The following is a 20057-nucleotide window of genomic DNA, read 5'->3' as shown; positions in this document are numbered from 1 at the left end:
TTTGGTGTCAATGGGACTATTTCATAGAATCATGGAAGATTAGGGTTGAAAGAGACCTCAGGAGGTCATCTAGTCCAACCCCCTGCTCAAAGCAGGACCAACATCAACTAAATCATCCCAGCCAGCACTTTGTCAAGCCGGGCCTTAAAAACCTCTAAAGATGGAGGTTCCACCATCGCCCTAGGTAACCCATTCCAGTGCTTCACTTCCCTCCTAGTGAAACAGTGTTCCCTAATATCCAACCTAGACCTCCCCCACTGCAACTTGAGACCATTGCTCCTTGTTCTGTCATCTGTCATCACTGAGAACAGCCGAGTTCCACCCTCTTTGGAACCCCCTTCAGGGAGTTGAAGGCTATCAAATCCCCCCTCACTCTTCTCTTCTGCAGACTAAACAAGCCCAGTTCCCTCAGCCTCTCCTCGTAAGTCATGTGCCCCAGCCCCCTGATCATTTTCATTGCCCTCTGCTGGACTCTCTCCAATTTGTCCACATCCTTTCTGTAGTGGGGGGCCCAAAACTGGATGCAATACTCCAGATGAGGCCTCACCAATGTTGAACAGAGGGGAATGATCACGTCCCTCAATCTCCTGGCAATGCCCCTACTTATACAGCCCAAAATGCCGTTAGCCTTCTTGGCAATGAGGACACACTGCTGACTCAGATCCAGCTTCTTGTCTACTGTAATCCCTAGGTCCTTTTCTGCAGAACTGCTGCTTAGCCAGTCGGTCCCCAGCCTGTAGCGGTACATGGGATTCTTCCGTCCTAAGTGCAGGACTCAGCACTTGTCCTTGTTGAACCTTATCAGATTTCTTTTGGACCAATCCTCCAATTTGCCTAGGTCACTCTGGACCCTGTCCCTACCTTCCAGGGTATCTACCTCTCCCCTCAGCTTAGTGTCATCTGCTCACAACTTATTCTTGTGAGCAAGAGTTTGCAGGATTGAACCCAATTTTGTATTAATTTTAGCAAGTAGGCCATGAATCCAATCTTACGTTCTCTGATATTTTAAAATTCCTTTTTTGCTATTTTAAGTGATATAGACCTTTTAAAACAATTTTTAATCTTTATTTAAAATCTTTAGCATTTCCAGAAGTTAAGTTTTAATGTGGCCCCTTGAATATGTGCAGAGCTTCACCACTGACCGTATTAATATAAACAACATTCTATAAGTAAAATTATAACAGTGATAAACACTGTTTTTATGGCAACCTAAAAGTTAAACATATTTTTTCTCTTCCCAACACCTACTTACCAGACACCACTAGATCCCTCCAGACACACTAAACATATGCTTTAAAGATAATTTGGTAACTGTTGACTAGAAAGACACAGTCCTACCATGGCTCAAAGAAACATTTGTATATTAAAAGAGGTATGAATAAAAGGATAGATCTCATAAGAAAGCCTTTTCGTGACCATAATAAACAAAACCACATATTTTAACCCGGGGTATGTCATAAGTCAATTAGTTGTTTTAACTGATTTTAATACAGACACTAGCATTTCTAGTAATTAACTACACCATAACAGCTGATAAGAAAAGTAGTTATATTAAAAAAAATTATATGCTTCAAGGGAAATGTAAAGTACAAGGTAAAACCCAATGCCTTCAACAACCAGAGGCTTATATTTAAGGCTAGTATTGCTAAGTGAAATAAAGTGTGTTATTGAAATTGTTAAATTACTGTTAAATGTTTAGAAGAAAGATTGATTGAGACTATCACTTACACCTAAATGAACTCTAATTAAAAACAGGAATAAATTACTTCCAATGATTCATTGTTCATTTATTATATTTAATAGACAATGTTAATATATAATATATTTTAAAGCAAATTAAAGTAGAAATTATGGCCCTGATTCAGGAAGCATAATTATTCAGGAAGGTGCTTAACCATATACTTAGTCCCACTGGATGTAAGCACCTGCTTAAACCTTGTATAGAACCAAAACTCACCCAGTTATTTCTATATTTGGGTCTTGGAGACTCCTAGTATGTCAAAATTGGGGAAAAAACACATGGCATGCATTTAAAACTAACTTTATTGGAATCAGTGAACTATAAAACTATGAACAAGTTAAAACTTTCCTAGATTCAGAAGCACACTACATAGTACTTGTGTTGGGGTCTAACTGACCCCATGATCAAACACATTTTTTTAAAAAAAAAGCTACAAACTATACAAATGTCAGGCTCTAACTGACGCTATGTTTAGACAATGAAAATAGATAGCAACAGCAACAAAATCAAAGGCACAAACACAGGAAAGTGGCGGTCAATGGCCTACTACTTCAATGAAAGGGAGCAAACAAGTGATGTGTTCTGAACATACAAAGGTTTTACACATTGCACATTTTTATGTGTTTTTCTGTTTCTTGCTCTGGAACAGATAGAATCATAGAATATCAGGGTTGGAAGGGACCTCAGGAGGTCATCTAGTCCAACGCCCTGCTCAAAGCAGGACCAATGCGCAACTAAATCATCCCAGCCAGGGCTTTGTCAAGTCTGACCTTAAAAACCTCAAAGGAAGGAGATTCCACCACCTCCCTAGGTAACGCATTCCAGTGTTTCACCACCCTCTTAGTGAAAAAGTTTTTCCTAATATCCAATCTAAACCTCCCCCACTGCAACTTGAGACCATTACTCCTTGTTCTGTCATCTGTTACCACTGAGAACAGTCTAGAGCCATCCTTTTTGGAACCCCCTTTCAGGTAGTTGAAAGCAGCTATCAAATCCCCCCTCATTCTTCTCTTCTGCAGGCTAAACAATCCCAGCTCCCTCAGCCTCTCCTCATAACTCATGTGTTCCAGTCCCCTAATCATTTTTGTTGCCCTCCGCTGGACACTTTCCAATTTTTCCACATCCTTCTTGCAGTGTGGGGCCCAAAACTGGACACAGTACTCCAGATGAGGCCTCACTAGTGTCGAATAGAGGGGAACGATCACGTCCTTGATCTGCTGCAATGCACCTACTTATACAGCCCCAAATGCCATTAGCCTTCTTGGCAACAAGGGCACACTGTTGACTCATATCCAGCTTCTTGTCCACTGTAACCCTTCAGTCCTTTTATGCAAAACTGCTGCCTAGCCATTCGGTCCCTAGTCTGTAGAGATGCATGTGATTCTTCCGTCCCAAGTGCAGGACTCAGCACTTGTCCTTGTTGATCCTCATCAGATTTCTTTTGGCCAAATCCCCTAATTTGTCTAGGTACCTCTGTATCCTATCCCAACCCTCCAGCGTATCTATCACTCCTCCCAGTTTAGTGTCATCTGCAAACTTGCTGAGGGTGCAATCCATGCCATCCTCCAGATCATTCATGAAGATATTGAACAAAACCGGCCCCAGGACTGACCTGGATACGTACCAAAGCCATGTAGCATCAGAAACTTTGGCTCTGCAGCTAAGTTACCTATTACTGAAGCCAGAGTAATGACTCTGTCCACTGTTAAGGTGTTGATAGTTTCCATTTTTGACCCCCAGCACTCCATCTAACTAGTTGGGGAAAGAAACCCTACATCTTAAGCTGAAGATTCTCATTGTTTCTAGAGGGAAAAGTTAGACATTAATCAGACAAAGTTGGATTTAAATTAGGGGAATTTTAGACATTACAAGTAAATTACAAGTTTTGGTGAATCCCATAAGTAGAGCTGGTCAGAAATTTTCCAATGAAACAAAGTTTTGGAAAATGCTGATTTGTCAAGCCCAAAACATTTCACTGGAAATATCTGGATTTGAAAAACTTTCAGCGAAACCAAGCAGGGTTCCCACAGAACCCTGCCTGGATTCCTGTTAGGCTGCAGGGGACCCTGGTCTGCAGCTGTAGGGCAAATCCGCCAATCAGACTGCTCTAGAGTCCTGGACCCTGGCACTCCAAGGCATATATTGCATATGAGGTTATGGGAATGATGTGGAGGGATTCACTGAGCATTCTCAATGCAGACCAAAGCCTAGGACCAAATCTTTCCTTGACTAGCTGACATATAATTTAAAAGTTGTCACTCACACTTAAAATAAATTTTAAAATGACCCCAAATTCAGCTCTATGAATGAATCATCCTCTGGATTCTGTCATCCTTATTCTTATTGAGGAAAAGCTTCCTTATGAATTGTCCTATTGATTTCAGTGGAACAATTTGTGGACTAAGAACTATTCAGTCTGAGAAAATGTGAAGAAAAGGAATTTCCTAATTGCGTATCAGGAATCACTATTACAGCATATGCATACCTCAGTCACATACATATCCCACAGTGAGACTTGTGTGATCTATAACGCTATGTATTATTTCATCTGGATATCACTCTGTGTCCCCCAATCATGAAAAAAGGTAAAATAGCAAAAGGTAGAAACCACCAAGTGCAGATGTGTTGTGTTCATTTCTATACATCTAGACAGACAATTCTCTTAACTGATTGTCAGTTTTATATAATATACTGTCTTACATAAAACTGACTACCAGTTAAGAGAATTGTTTGTCTAGACGTATAGAAATGAACACAACACATCTTCACTTGGTGGTTTCTATCTTCTGCTATTGAGGAATTCGCAAATGAGGAATTTGTTTTACTTGTCAGAAATAAAATTAGTGTTTGCAGCGCACGCTAACCCACAAGGAATCAGAACTCACACTACCTGATGATATATAGTTTGTTCCCACGCCCATAAGTAAAACCTCTGCTAGTGGCAGAACTACTCTTACAAGAAAAAAAACTGCATATGTATGGCTCTTATTTTTATTTTCCTCTAATATTGTAACCACTAAAACTTACACTACTGTAATTCAAGTCTTCACTACAACTGTTGACAAAAATCAAGCTAATTAAAAGAAAATCAGAGGCTCTTTTTGTCAAATCTATTAAAATATTTTCTTGTTTAATTCACCCCTTCCTATCGTGATCAACCCTTCTCCTCTCGTAAATTCTGCCCTCACTCTGACCAAAGCAAACTGATCAGTTCATACTCTTGCAGCTTCATGAACAATTTTTCAAAGTGATCCTGACAGTGAAATGGATGTGCTGATTCACTAGCTCCTAGCTCCAAGGGATAGGCTCAATATGTCTTCTGTCCACTCAAAAGACATTGATCTGTCTATTGTGTCCAGTCAATAAATCTTTATTAGAATAATCTACTTCACATGAATGTCAGCTCTTGCACTGGAATGAAAATGTTTTGTAAATGTGCACCCTTTTAATCAATGTGGTATTTCTTTTCAGATTTATATTATCATCATCTCATTCATCTCTCTTCACTGAACTATACCGCAGGCAATACATTACCCAATGCATCATAATATGTTTGCCAAAAAGATAAGGTCTAAGGTCTGAAGAAAAAAAACCACCTATACATATGACAAATTCATCAAGGAGATCTTAGACATAGCAAGCCTGAAGTCTCTGCTCATATTTTACTCAGGGACTGGTAAAAAACACTGATATTTTTACCTGATTAAGGACGTCAGGATTTTGCCTATGAAAATAGACTAAATACTGGCATGCAGTAAAGAGCTCTCTCAATACAAGAGTTGATAGTCACAGTAGAGTAATTCCTTGGCAAGACACCTAAAGTAATGTAGGGAGGTTTAACACACAAACACGCGCACACGCACGCACACACACACACAGAGCCAATTCACTCACTCCTACTACAATGTGCAGCAAGAACAGACCTAATTATAAAAAGTTTGCAGTTGCCCAACTAGCAATCTAAGGAATTGGTGTTTCAATAAAGTTGAATCGTCTCCGTTCCTGGCCTCTCACATGAGTCTGTCACAGCATGTAGGGACCAAAAGTCAAGAACAAGGGAGACCGAAAAGAATCTCCTGCTTAGGGAGGGAGAACCCTTTGCCTGCAATCTCTGCAATAAATCAGGGAGGGGGAAAGCTGATGAACCTGTCCTCCCTCTTGCAAGGAAAGAAGAAGAACCAAGATCCCCACTCTGCAGGAAGGATGGAGAGGAACCAGCTGCTCAGAAGTGCACAGGATATGGTTGGGAGAAAAGACGAATTTCCTTCGGTGGGTTTTCCCCTGCATCTCTAGAGAGAGTGGATTCAAATCTGCATCAAAAGATCAAAAGTGAATTGGAGTCCCATGCTAGTCCCAAACGGACATGAGCTCATATCACACTGAGGTGAATTGTCAGTAATGGGTATGGGAGGAGGCTGCTTGCACAGCTGTTACCTGCATGATACCCGAATCCAGTCAGTGCAATCACTTTGTCATTTTTAGAGAGAACATTATAACACTCAGGAAGTCCTTGTCTACAATTACCACCCAGCAAGCCAAACAGTCACAGTAATACAGCAGCCCAAGACGTTTTGAAATAAAAGTTCTGTTAACAGAAGACAGTTACACAATTGGTAAATAACAGTCAAAATGCAAGTAGGGTTTGAAGAGGAAGAACAGGTGGAGAGATCCATTATGAGTCCAATTCTATCCCCAGACACAAATATGTGCAGCTCCCATATAAGGGCAGTGTTTGTCTCTCCTTAATAAAGAACTGTATTTTTTGGAGAGTAGGTTCATTTCTGCACCACTTACATAACAGGTTTTATTCTTGAGTAGAATGACCATGCAAATAAATTAAACACCAAATAAGAGTTTACCAAACAATAATTTACAACAAATTTCAGAATCCTAGGAAAATGTCTCCCTCTCTATTTTAGGATTTTATCCTGCCACCCATCTCCTCTGAATCAGAGCTTCAGCCATGCAAAATAAATTTGGACTTCATGGAGAGTCTCTGGCTGATCTGACTGAGTTCGATATCTAGGCATATATGCGGCCCCCATCACCACAGTATAATCTTGTTATTTTATAACAACCCAAAAAGTTTATAAAAAATAAATAATCTGCTATCTCTTTATATTATTTTATTGTGCCTTTGTTCATACTAAAGAAAATGCAAGTCTTGGGACTCCATGGATAATAATAGCTGAAAGTAAATTGGGTGAAGAGGGTTTTTTTAATGTTACGCAAACGCTGATGAAAATCAGGTTCAGTAGCTGTATTGTATTCCCAGTGTAATAGTGTTACACTCTATTATTTATTTGGTCTGATTTCCACTATGGGTCTGTTTTAAGAGGCGCTGTCTGTCAACACAGATGAGGAGACCGCACAATTCTATCATACTATACCTTGTAACAAACTGCACTGCTCAAATTAAACACTTACCCTCCCCACTATGCTGGCCAATAATAATGTTATTTGTTCCTAGAATGCCTATGAACAACTGAATCTTCAGCAGGACAATCCAATGAAAGCAACAGCTCATAAAAAAAGCTGGATATATGCCAAACCCCATGTCCCAAACATTGCTTCAACAGCATGTGAACAAAATACCCTCTTCCTCTTTAATCCTCCCTGGAAGAACAATAGCAATCTGAAACAAATTTTTAGCAGTTAAATTTAGCTGTATTGGTATGCAAAAACTTTTACAGAGCATCACAAATATCCCATTAGATCACTCTATTCAAGGTACAATAAAGGCTCTTTCACACTAGGTCTTTTGTATACAGACAGCACAAAGTATTTTCACTGCTGAAGCTACTATGACCAGCGGTCAGAGGCAATGTGCAGAGGCAGCAGCAGCAGCAGAAGAGAGTTGATTTGATACAAATACATTCAAAATAAACTATAACTGAAGAGGCTTGGGTCAAGGGAAAGTAATCCTGGAGAGTCTGCTGATGGGGAGGATTTATTCCAATCACAAATCAACAGAATCCTCAAGGTGTTAATTTAAAATTCCCATTGGCTACCATGGAGATAAATAAATTATATCTAATATATATAAGTAGATGTACACACTTCATACAGAACACACTTCATAAGGATTCAACTACACATGTTTCAGAGTAACAGCCGTGTTAGTCTGTATTCGCAAAAAGAAAAGGAGTGAGCTGTAGCTCACGAAAGCTTATGCTCAAATAAATTGGTTAGTCTCCTTTTCTTTTGCGAACTACACATGTGCAACTTTAAATTAAGCATGCTAGATAAAGATCAGGATAACATTGGCACAGTTTTATCACAATTCTCTTGATATTTGGTGTTGTGGTTGTGGAGAAGAACATGACCCAAGTGCACCCTGAAGGCTCAGAAACCAAAATGCAAAGAAAAGGAATCCCAAAAATAATATTTTTAAGATCTAATGATTTTTAAGTCAATATCATGATTTTTTGGAGTCTGATTCATGGTTTTGGGGGATTGTTAATATTATTTGCATAACAATTGTCACAGGGCCACAGGAAAGACTCCCAAGAAGAGAAAAGAGCAGTGAAAGGAGAAAGCAATTGCAACCATGCATCAGCTGGAGGCCTATAGTCTGGCAGTGCTGTCCAAAATGTGGGTGTAGCTTGTTGAGGAGGGGGCATGGCTAAGGTGCTGAGATGCCCTAAACACAGTGCATCCAATTAGCAGCAGTGGCTGGCAGAGCTCTTCTGGAATCCACCCTGTCTAGGGTGAATCCCTCCTTTCGTGCAAGGGGCCAGGCAAGAGTAATTAGCAATTCCCCATGCCAGCAAAAATGAATAAGGCTCAACAATAGTTGTTCATGAATATCTGGGGCGGGCCAGATATAGTGAAACTAGTTATAATGAAGAACAACTGAAGTCCCAAGTTGTTTCAGTACCTTCAATGCACTAATTAAAATTTTTATGATACAGCAATGAACCTCCACTTCTGTTTTTTGCAGAATAACTTCATTCTATCATCACATACAGAGTGTGCTTTTACATACAACAATCAGATTCTAGTGAGCCCAGAAAAAAAGCTGTTATTCAATAAAGCTATAAACCTTAAAAGGAGATATGGAGGAACACCTTTAATGTGAGTTTGCCCATAATAAATCTTGGGAAAACCTGATTTCATTACTCCACTACACTTCTATTTAAAAAAAAAAAAAAAAAAGACATACAGGTCAATCCCTGGGTTCCCCTACCACCAAAGCCATGTGGTCATAGTAGAGCTGCACCCAGTGCTGGCAGGCACCGGGCACCGCAGGGAACCTTCCCGGCAGGGTTTCAACTCTCTGGTACAGGGGTGGCCAACCTGTGGCTCCGGAGCTGCATGAGGCTCTTCAGGGATTAATATGTGGCTCCTTGCATAGGCGATGACTCTGAGGCTGGAGCTACAGATGCTAACTTTCCAATATGCTGTGGGGTGCTCACTGCTCAACCCCCTGCTCTGCCCCAGGTCCTGCCACCACTCCAACCCCTTCCCCCAAGACTCCTCCCCCTTCCCCTGAGCCTGCCATGCCCTCACTCCTCGCTCCTCCCCCACAGAGCCTCCTGCGCACTGCAAAACAGCTGATTGCAGCTGGCGGGAGGCGTGGGGAAGGGGCTGATTGGTGAGGCTGCCGATGGGCGGGAGGCGCTTGGGGCTGGAGGGGGGGCGGATGTGGGGCTACTGACATATTACTGTGGCTCTTTTGCAATGTTCATTGGTAAATTCTGGCTCCTTCTCAGGCTCAGGTTGGCCACCCCTGCTCTGGTACCACCCAGGTGGGGAGGGAGAACTCTTGGAGAAGTGCAGGGAAGTTCTCCAGGTCTCCAAATTCCCATGGCAGCTTTAAGAGCTGGGTGGGGAAGGGCACTTCAGTGCTGCCTGAACCTTCAATCTCTCTCTCTCTCTTTCTTATTCACACACACAGCAAAAGGGAGAGGAAAGTTGGAGAGACGTGGCTGGTAAGTGAAAAACAGTGAGGGAGAGTGAAATGAAAAGAGATCAACCAAGTGAAGAGACGGTGATAATGAATGTAGGATATGGAATGAACAAAAAAGGATACTGAGTCAATGGAGGAGGAAGCAATGGGAATGAGTGAATGAAGGGGTAAATGGGACGAGGGAGGGAATAGAGTAAAAGGGATAGGGAATAGGCAGAGGAAGAGACTAGTCAGGTTTAAACTTGAGCTTAGGCAGTCATTCTTTTTGCGCTCAGACAAGAAAAGTTAGAGGGAACCTTGATCAGGGCAAATATATTTACCTTCTCCAGCAATGGAGCCCTATCCAATCTGGCTAGTCAATGGGGCCAAAATTAGCATTTTTTTAATATTGGCACTTGCCGCTACTCCTTTGGAATAAATGAGAGAAATCAGACCACACACAGAGTTCTGACACATTCTGATAAATCAGAGCAAGCTCCTCCAACAGCGACCAGGAGATCAAGCATAGGATCTATGATAATTTCCCAAAGAAGGACAATACAGTAAAAACAACACAAGACAGGCAGCAGCAGGTGTAAACTTACCACTAGAGCAATTGGGACCCCCCCAGCCAGGCTCACACTGACAGGTGTTTGGAGCAATACAACGACCATGGACACATTTATCAGCACAGTGAGCTGTCAGAAAGAGAAATCAATAAAAATAAGAACATCTTGCACAAAAATAAAAACAAACAATAAAACACCACACAATAGCTTTTTCCCCAATCCAGCTGTTTTATTTTTTGTCTCAAATATCCTTTAAAAACATGAAAAATTGTTTTTAAATTCATGTTTGGTAGCCTCACCTGTGAGTCATTTTTCAGACTTAACGTGTATTTTATAACCATACAACTTATTCTCTAAGTTCAAAATCTCAAAATAAATTCCATTAAGGCTGCTCAAATACTATTTCATGCTAAGCTATGAGAAGATACTCTAAACTTTTGGAGAAAAACTCATGCCAGTTTTTGCTGCAGCAGTGAGTAAAACATGATTTTCTCTACACCACACAGAATACATCACAACACATCAGTACTTTAATATTTATCTTTATGAATGACTGTATGACTCAGAAGCAGCACGATGAAACAAACATGATCACTAGACAAATACAAAATGTAAACTTGCTGACTCCTCCTGCAATTATCATTGCCAACGCTGAGTAGAGCTGGATTAAATTTTTCATTTGAAACTTTTTTTAAACAATTAAGGGCCTTTTTTGAAATTGGAAATTTGTGGGAAAACTTTTCATTTTGACCAGCCCTAATGTTGAGTCTTTTGTGCGAGATGTATTCTAGTGTTTGGAGCACAGAAGTGGGAACCAGAGTCTTCTAATCCTGGGCATAAGACTTACACTAGGTCACCTTGGGCAAATCACAATCTTTTTGCTTCAATTTCTTCACCTATAAATTTGATATACATGTTACTTGCTTACCTACATCATGTGGTGAACGTGAATTAATGTTAATGTTCACAAAGCTCTTTGAAGATGCAAAGCACAGTGTAAATTACTATTGATGAAGAATCAGAAACAGTGGTCTAGCCACCAGAAGGGCATGAAAAGCTACATACCATTAGCATGGGATACTGGGAGGGAAACCTAGAGCAAGAAGGAAGCTATGGGAACCCAGAGCAGAGAGGGAGCAGCACAGAGAAGACTGGAATAGGGAGGGAATCAGGGCTGTTGTGAAGACATGTCCAGAGTAGGGATTGAGGTGAAGGCAGATCTTTGTTGGACAAAAAGACCAAACTGCAAACAAGACAAAGACATCACCATACTGACTGAGGGGAAGGGCTTATGTCAGTCACAGTGGCAGACAGGTAAATTAGTCCTGCCCTCCCAACTAACAGTGATGTTGTCTAATTCTTAGGCCAGGAAACTAAAGAAGCCTCATAGAATTGCCCATCATAGGTAGGGGTACAGGAGTTAGGGGTGGTAAATATTTAAGACAATGATGACTGACCACACCTCCCAGAGCTTGAAATCACTCTAGCAAAGAAAAACAAATAAGGAAAACTACATACACTGAAGGTACATCCCCAGGAAGGTCAGTTAATTTTTGTGTATATATATGTACACACACACACACACACATTGTGGGAATTTTTCAATTCAAACAACAGTAATTTCCAAAAGATACACATGGGATGATGATTCTCTCTGTAACATCTCCAAAGTCTGCCATTTGAAAGAAACATCCACAACAGAAACCTGATCATTTATACCAATGAGAAGTGAATCTTTGGGGGAGGAAAAAAGATAAATGGCTCAGCTGGTCTTTGGAAGAGGTTTAAGGAGGCTAAATATGAATTGGACTTTTGTTGAATGAGTGGAAAATGTGCATGTGTGGATAAAGAGGTGATTACTCACATACTAAACCCAAATTTCTATGCAATGGGGCTACATAGCTCTGCATTGGCCCCACTTTCATTATATCCCATTATGCACACTGTGAAATACATAGAAATAACACATACAAAAGTTTGTATTTGTTAACACAAGCCTAAATAATAATACCTATATAATATCTTTATAACTTAATACCTCCATAATACCTTTATAAGTAACTGCAGAGAAGTCTACTTACTAGACTGTTTTAAACTTATAAAGCTTGAGATTTACAGCCCCCATGAAAAGTAACTGTTATTTTAAAAATAAAGTGAATTTAGTGCTGGTGAAATATGCCAGGTTGCCAATCCTGCAGATTGAAGTCCTTTATCGATCATGTAGTTCAGGCTTCACCACACAGCTACCAATGTGTCCTTGATCTCAAAGTACCTCCCCTAACAGTGAGGATAGCTCAGTTTCCCTCTCCATTAGTTCTTTGGCCAATCCACTAAAGCTGTTAACAAGGATGCCATTAAGAGCCCTCTTTGATGGTGTAAATGGACACATGCCCATCAGGAACTGAATTAAAACCACTGCCTCATTTCACATAGATTACTGATTAACCATTGGATGGCAAAGACTTTGAGTCACTAAAGTCCAGAACTGATTCAGGTGACCTAGAGGAGAAAGACTCTGACCCAGATTCTCAGTTGTGCCCAATACCTGATGGGTACAGCAGAGGGGCACAAAGGAGCCAGTTGTGGCTCCTTGAATCTAGAACCAGCACTGGTCCTGGTGTAGTATAGAATAAAAGCAACCTTAGTCCACTCCACCAGCTGAGGACTACCATACTGCCTACTCTATGAGCAGAGACTATGGACCAACTGCCATTTTGAAAGAAATTCAAATAGGCTTTAAACTAATTTTTCACATCCAAAACTCCTGCTGACTCTTCTGGCCATTCCTTATGTACAAGGAATGCAGGATGAAGTCCATTGATATAAAGGATATTATATAACATGATTATTACTGCTTCCAAAATATTTTAATAAAGATAATTTAAAACATCAAATGAAAATACCATATTTACAAAATTCTACACAAAAGGAGATCCTCATGTAATTCTTTATTTTCAAGAGGTTATACTAAATTTGAGGAATATTTAAGTAATATAAGAAAGGCAGGATCATATTCTATGTGTGCCTAAGAAAGAAGGGAAAGGAGGGACATGAAAAATTTCTTAGTTAAGCTTCTTAAATCCAAAATTATATCCAATTCAAGAAATTTTTCTTTCCATACTCAGGACACTAATATATCCAAAACTGTTTACAGTCATAAAAATAATTAGTTGTTTCCCATATATCTTCTGTGGTTACTGTTGGACTGACAGCATCTGAACTCAAACCAGCATCCTTAACAGATGTTGTGTGAGGCAAAAAAATACCACATCATCAAGTTCTGGCATTTTAATACTCTAAGCTAAATTCAGAGCTGGCACCAAATAGAGCAACAGCATCTGCTCCAGTGGAAGGAAGTGCAAATAGGGGCATATTATCTGTGGAGGTCTATATTGTGTCAGAAAAAGAAGTAAGAAGACTTGCACTTGGCTGTGGGTGGGATATGACTTGGACTAGTGAAAAAGCTGAACGAGGCATCACATCAAGGAAAGAGGTCCTGTTTGCATTATGGCCTACTACAGACCTGATGCTAACATGTTGATGTACAAGGATTGGTGTAACTCAACATTGAGTCTGTCTGGTTCAAATAGCACCAAAAAGTCATTGACAGTAGTAAGCAGCATGCAGAAAGCACATTCAGCACTGCCAAATCAACCAATGCCAAAACAACCATTTATACGAAAAAAATGACAGTATTTTTCAAATGAGAACACATTGCTGGGTAAGCTCAGTGCTGCGTATTAAAACGTAAAAAGTGTTAGCCACATAGAACATTGCCATTTTTATTATTATACTGCTGCAACTGGTGGGTGGCAAACTCTCCATGCACATTTTCAGACATATCACAGGATCATACCAAGGTGAGGGGAGATCATACCAAGAGAATTAAATCATGTTTAGTGCATATAATACAGATCAACTTGACATTTTCAGACACTAACCACATTAGTCCTACCACCAGTACAAGCTCTCTAATTGATACTTGTCTGTTATCACTGGGGTAAAGACAGACAGTATGACATTTAGAGAGAAGATTGCAATCCAGAAACCTCCTTTTATATTAATGTGCTATAGTACACCACCTGTGGTGCAAATTTAGACTTCTCTTCAATTCCACCATCTACTTAAAATATTACACTTGAGTGTTGGAACTTATGTGTCTCATTAACCTTACACCTTTACTTGTGCACCAGGCCTGTCAGCTGTGAAACATAATCAGGTGAATCAAAATTTCTGAAAAGCATTTTATGCATCTGCATAGTAACTAAGAAAGTGATATGAAATTTCTTAATCATAAGCCATTATGGACTGTGTTTAAACAGCTGTGCATAGAGTTATCGGATGTCAAAAGAAGATGCTGAAGAATTCACTGCAGTAAATCTTGAAATAAGAAAGAGGGTTTGATCTTTAATACAAGGAATGCACAATTTTTGAAGAACTTTGTCAAATACTTGGAAAAGAATGAAACCTATATTGCTCAGGAATAGGGCTGGGTGAAAATTTTCATATTAAAATTTTTTTCAACGAAAACTGCAGATTTGGATCGACCAAATTGTGAATCTGCCAAATTATTTCAGCTGGGAAATAAATAAATAAATAAATAAAATTTTGAAAAACTCAAAGTATGTTTTTGACATATTTGAAATGAAACATTGAGATTTTTCAATTGAAAATGACTTCTCATTTTGAATGTTACTTCAATTTTTTAAAAATTATAGGTAAAAAAGCCCTTGAAAACAAAAAGTTTCATTTCAGGTCAAATAAAATGCATTGTTCATCCTGAAATGAATTTTTATTTTTACTTTTACAGTTTGCTGAAATTTTTGAAAACATTTTCATTTTGGGTCAACCCAAAACAACCACAACCACAACCACTTCTTTTCTTCAATATTTTGGTTCTGCCACTGAACTGAAAAATTGGTTATTTGCAAAACTCCAGTCAGAAATATATTTATAAAGGGCCAAATCCCCAAGACCGTACTTGGCAAAACTACATTTGAAGTTGAATGGCTAAGTCATGACTCTGCTGCCCTACAGGCATTGATCCAAGCTATAGCCCAGTTTTACAACTGGGCCAGACTCTGTGCCTACAGAGCAGTTAGTGGATATTGCATGTGTCTCTGTAGTGGCCACAGAACAAATCCTAGGTCCCCATCCCCTCTTTCACAGGCAGAGTTCATAAACCTGCCTCCATTGCTGTGTATGTCAATGTGATCACTGGGGAATGATGTTGGGGGGAAAGCAATGCCTCCCTAATGTCCCAGCATGGGGAGAAATGGGGAAACAGGTTCTCCTTGCTGACTGACAACTGACAGGAGCAAGGCGATACAGTACCAGATAACTGCCAAATGGAGCCATCAGCCCAGAAAGGACACTGCAACTGAGAATGACCCTTCTAAGGCAAAAGAAGTGACGAGGAGAAAGGGCTTATCCTTTACAACCTCTCTAAGCCACTACCAAAAGCATGTGGTGTTGGTGGGAGTGAAGGCAAACAGAATTCTGATCCCCAGAATCTGCACAGACAGCTCCCTGGAAGTTACTGTAGTCACTGAGGGGAAAGACTCCAAAGTCCCTGTGAGGAGAAGAGGAAGTAGGCGGGATCTGCAGAGAGACGGTGAAAGCTCTTCTGAAGTTCTGTGGGGCTCAACTGCGATCAGTTTTTCATAGATTCACAGGTTTGAAGGCCAGAAGGGACTACTGTGATCACCCAGTCTGACCTCCTTTATAACACAGGCTACAGAATGTCCACAAAATAATTCCTAGACTAGAGCATATCTTTTACAAAAATATCCAATCTTTATGTAAAAATTGCCAGTGATGGAGAATCCACCACAACCCTTAGTAAATTGTTCTGATAATTAATTATTCTCACTCTTTAAAAATTTATGCCTTATTTCCAGCCTAAATTTATCTAGCTTCAACTTCCAGACATTGGATCATGTTATATTTTTCTCTGCTGGACTGAAGAGCTCATTATCAAATACTTGTTCCCCATGTAGGTATTTATAGACTCTATTCAAACACCCCAAACCTTCTCTTTGTTTTGCTAAATAGATTGACCTATTTGTCTATCACTATAAGGTATGTTTTCTAATCCTTTAATCATTTTTGTGGCTCTTCTCTGAACCCTCTTCAATTTAGCAACATCCTTCCTGAATTGTGGACACCAGAACTGGACACAGTATTCCAGCAGTGGTCGCATCAGTGTCAATTACAGAGGTAAAATAATCTCTCTATTCAAGATTCCCGTTTATGCATCCAAGGATCGCATTAGCCCCTTTGGCCACAGCGTCGCACTAGGAGCTCTGTCATAAATATAAAGGGAAGGGTAACCACCTTTCTCTATACCGTGCTATAAAATCCCTCCTGGCCAGAGGCAAAACTCTTTCACCTATAAAGAGTTAAGAAGCTAAGATAACCTCGCAGGCACCTGACCAAAATGACCAATGAGGAGACAAGATACTTTCAAAGCTGGAGGGGGTGGGGGGGCAAAGGGTCTGTCTGTCTGTGTGATGCTTTTGCTGGGAACAGAACAGGAATGGAGTATTAGAACTTGTTAGTAAGTAATCTAGCTAGAAATTAGTTAGATTTCCTTTTGTTTAAATGGCTGGTAAATAAGCTGTGCTGAATGGAATGTATATTCCTGTTCTTGTGTCTTTTTGTAACTTAAGGTTTTGCCCAGAGGGATTCTCTATGTTTTGAATCTGATTACCCTGTAAGGTATTTACCATCCTGATTTTACAGAGGTGATTCTTTTACTTTTTCTTTAATTAAAATTCTTCTTTTAAGATCCTGATTGCTTTTTCATTGTTCTTAAGATCTAAGGGTTTGGGTCTGTGTTCACCTATGCAAAGTGGTGAGGATTTTTATCAAGCCTTCCCCAGGAAAGGGGGTGTAGGGCTTGGGGGGATATTTTGGGGGGAAGACATCTCCAAGTGGGCTCTTTCCCTGTTCTTTGTTTAACACGCTTGGTGGTGAAGCATAGGGTTCAAGGACAAGGCAAAGTTTGTACCTTGGGGAAGTTTTTAACCTAAGCTGGTAAGAATATGCTTAGGGGGTCTTTCATGCAGGTCCCCACATCTGTACCCTAGAGTTCAGAGTGGGGAAGGAACCTTGACAAGCTCATGTTCAGATGATTATCCACCTCGATTCCCAAATCTTTTTCAGAGCCACTGCTTTTCAGGACATAGCCCCCCCATCCTATAAGTATGGCCTAAATTCTTTGTTCCTAGATGTATACATTTGCATTCAGTTGTATTAAAATGCACATTGTTTGCTTGTGACCAGTTTACCAAGCAATCTAGTGACCTGTCCTCTTCATTATTTACCATTCCCCCCATTCTTTTGTCATCTGCAAACTTTATCAGTGATGATTTTATATTTTCTTGTTACCTGTGGTATTGGACATCCAAAATGAAGCTCATCTCCACAGAAGTAATGGAGGTGAGTGGCCTCTGCTATTTAGCCCACTGGTACTTTAGCCTGAGTACAATTAAAAGTCTAGTTCTGCCATCCTTACTTATTCTGCAAGTGGTCTCATTGAAATGAATGGATTGATTCTTTCTTTCCCCCCTAATTTTTGCGGGGGAGTTACTTAGATTTCACTTCTCCTTTAAACTAGGACAAAAATATGTCTTTACTCAGATAATCTACACTCCCAACCTGCTTGACAGAATGTATAACTTTGAGTTAGTCCTACTGCTGCAGTGATAATGAGTGATTTGATCTTAAAGAACACAGTGAGTGCCATCTAATTATGCATCAAGAAATATGATTGGCATCTGTCATGAGTGGGGTCTTCTCTCATTCTCTGTCTAAAGTAAAAACTGCTTTTATTTCTGAAAGCACAAGTATCTAATTTGCGGGTAACTAAAACCACCACTAGCAAACAATGCTAACAAAGGCTTTTCCACAGTGCTTTACTGGTATGTTTCCAGGGATGAATCTGCACTCCACAGCAATGGATTCTGGTCTCCCTCTAAAAAATTGAAATACGTTTTGGCTGTTGTAGCCAAAAAAAAAAAAACATATTGAGTAAACAGTTGTTTATGCTAGATCACCTAAGTTTTGATGATCAGGTTTCTCACTTGTAAGGGCATTATCCAGACATTCCGAAACAAAAAGTTGGCACAATTTCATTGAGATGACAATGGCGTTACAGAATAATTTAAGAATTTAGCAAGTTTTCCTTCATAAGCACAATAAGCATGTCAATTTGACAGGCAGAATCACTACAGATATTTGCTGGGCAGATTTTTCTAAATACATCCATGGCAATGGGTTTGGAATCTAATTTTAAGAAGCATATCATTTTATGGAACATGGTGTTCAAAGCAGGTCATAGAATCAGAAAAATGTAGGGCTGAAAGGGACCTAAGCCACATCTCCAGCACTGACCTATATGTAGAGAGCTGAGGAGATCCACCTCAGGGAGGAAAACTGAGGCAGTGCCACACTTTGCAAGCTGGGGGTGCTACAGGGAAGCCACACCCTACAACATTAACGTATTTCAGTGGTTAACTATCTTACAGTTAGGAATTTTCCCTAATATCCAACCTAAATCTCCATTGCTGCAGATTAAGTTGATTACTTCTTGTTAGTATATGTGCAAAGTGCCTCAGGTGACACATGACCAGGATTTATCACCAAATTTGGTCATCTGGTTGGATCATTAGCTTGCTCAGGCTAGGTACTAAAGGGGAGTGTGACGTGAATGCTGATCCATGCCCCCCTGGATTACTTCTTGACCTACCTTCAGTGGACATGGAGAACATTTCGTCACCATACTCTTTATAACAGTCCTTAACATATTTAAAGACTGTTATCAGGTTCTCCCTCAGCCTCTTTCCCTAGATTAAACATGCCCAGTTTTTTTAACCTTTCCTAATAGGTCAGGTTTTCTAAACCTTTTATCATTTTTGTTGCTCTCCTCTGGACGTTCTCCAATTTGTCCACATCTTTCTTAAAGTGTGGCACCCAAAACTGAACACAGAACTCCAGCTGAGGCCTCACCAGTGCTGAGTAGAGCAGAACAAATACCTCCCGTTTCTTTCATCTGTCACTCCTGTTAATACACCCCAGAATGAATTTTTTCACAACTGCTTCATATTGTTGGCTCATGCAGTTTGTGAACCATTATATCCCCCAGTGCCTTTTCAGCAGCACTACTGCCTAGCCAGTTATTCCCCATTTTGTAGTTGTGCATTTGATTTTTCCTTCCTAAGTGTAGTAATTTGCACTTGTCTTTATGGAATTTCATCTTGTTGATTTCAGACTGATAATCCTATGGAAAATATTTCTCATATAGGACAGATAGATAGTTGTTAGATACAAAGTTATTTTTATATTTGAATAATAAAAGGTCCTGGTAGTAAAAGTCAATAGTAATTTGCCAAGTAAGAATCAACTACGGGACTAGCGAGTGTTCATGTGGTACATCCCTAATCAAACAGCACAGTAAATCTGTGCTAGAAAAACTGAACCATACACAGTACAGATGCTTTCTCTCATTTCCATTTCCAAAATCCCATTTCTTGGTGGCAACAGTGGACAAAGGGTATGCTCCTGAGAATCCAAATGTTACCAAGGGAGGAAGTTTCACTCAGAACTATAATCCTTCAAAAGCCAGCCATGAAATGACATATGTTGTAATTGTTACTACTTTATGGCAATATATAGTGAGGTGCCAAGCTCCTCCTGAAAGCAGGATGGCAATGGAAGATAAGATGCTGTAAGAATTGTGAAAAACTCCCAGAAGCAGCCAGCAGCAGGTCTGGCTTCTAGGCGGAGGCGCGCAAGCAGCTCTGTGCGGCTCTCACGTGTTGGCCAGTGAGCCGATGCTCAGGGCAGGGCAGCA

The 20057-nt window shown here is 40.1% G+C and overlaps 1 protein-coding gene across 1 annotated transcript in view; it reads right to left on the bottom strand.

Moving 5' to 3' along the window:
- Nucleotides 1–20057, bottom strand: part of MEGF10 (multiple EGF like domains 10) — a 143602-nt gene that overhangs the window by 75002 nt on the left and 48543 nt on the right. The window contains exon 5 of the mRNA XM_084629272.1: nt 10238–10330. Within this exon, the coding sequence (XP_084485398.1) occupies nt 10238–10330 (93 nt within the window). The remainder of the gene's footprint in view (nt 1–10237; nt 10331–20057) is intronic.

The sequence above is a fragment of the Lepidochelys olivacea genome (assembly GCF_965140295.1).
Source record: "Lepidochelys olivacea isolate rLepOli2 genome assembly, chromosome: 5".
NCBI classification, from domain to species: Eukaryota; Metazoa; Chordata; order Testudines; family Cheloniidae; genus Lepidochelys; species Lepidochelys olivacea.
The sequence above is the reverse complement of the archived record's forward strand: the minus strand, read 5'-3'. Positions and strand labels throughout refer to the sequence as shown.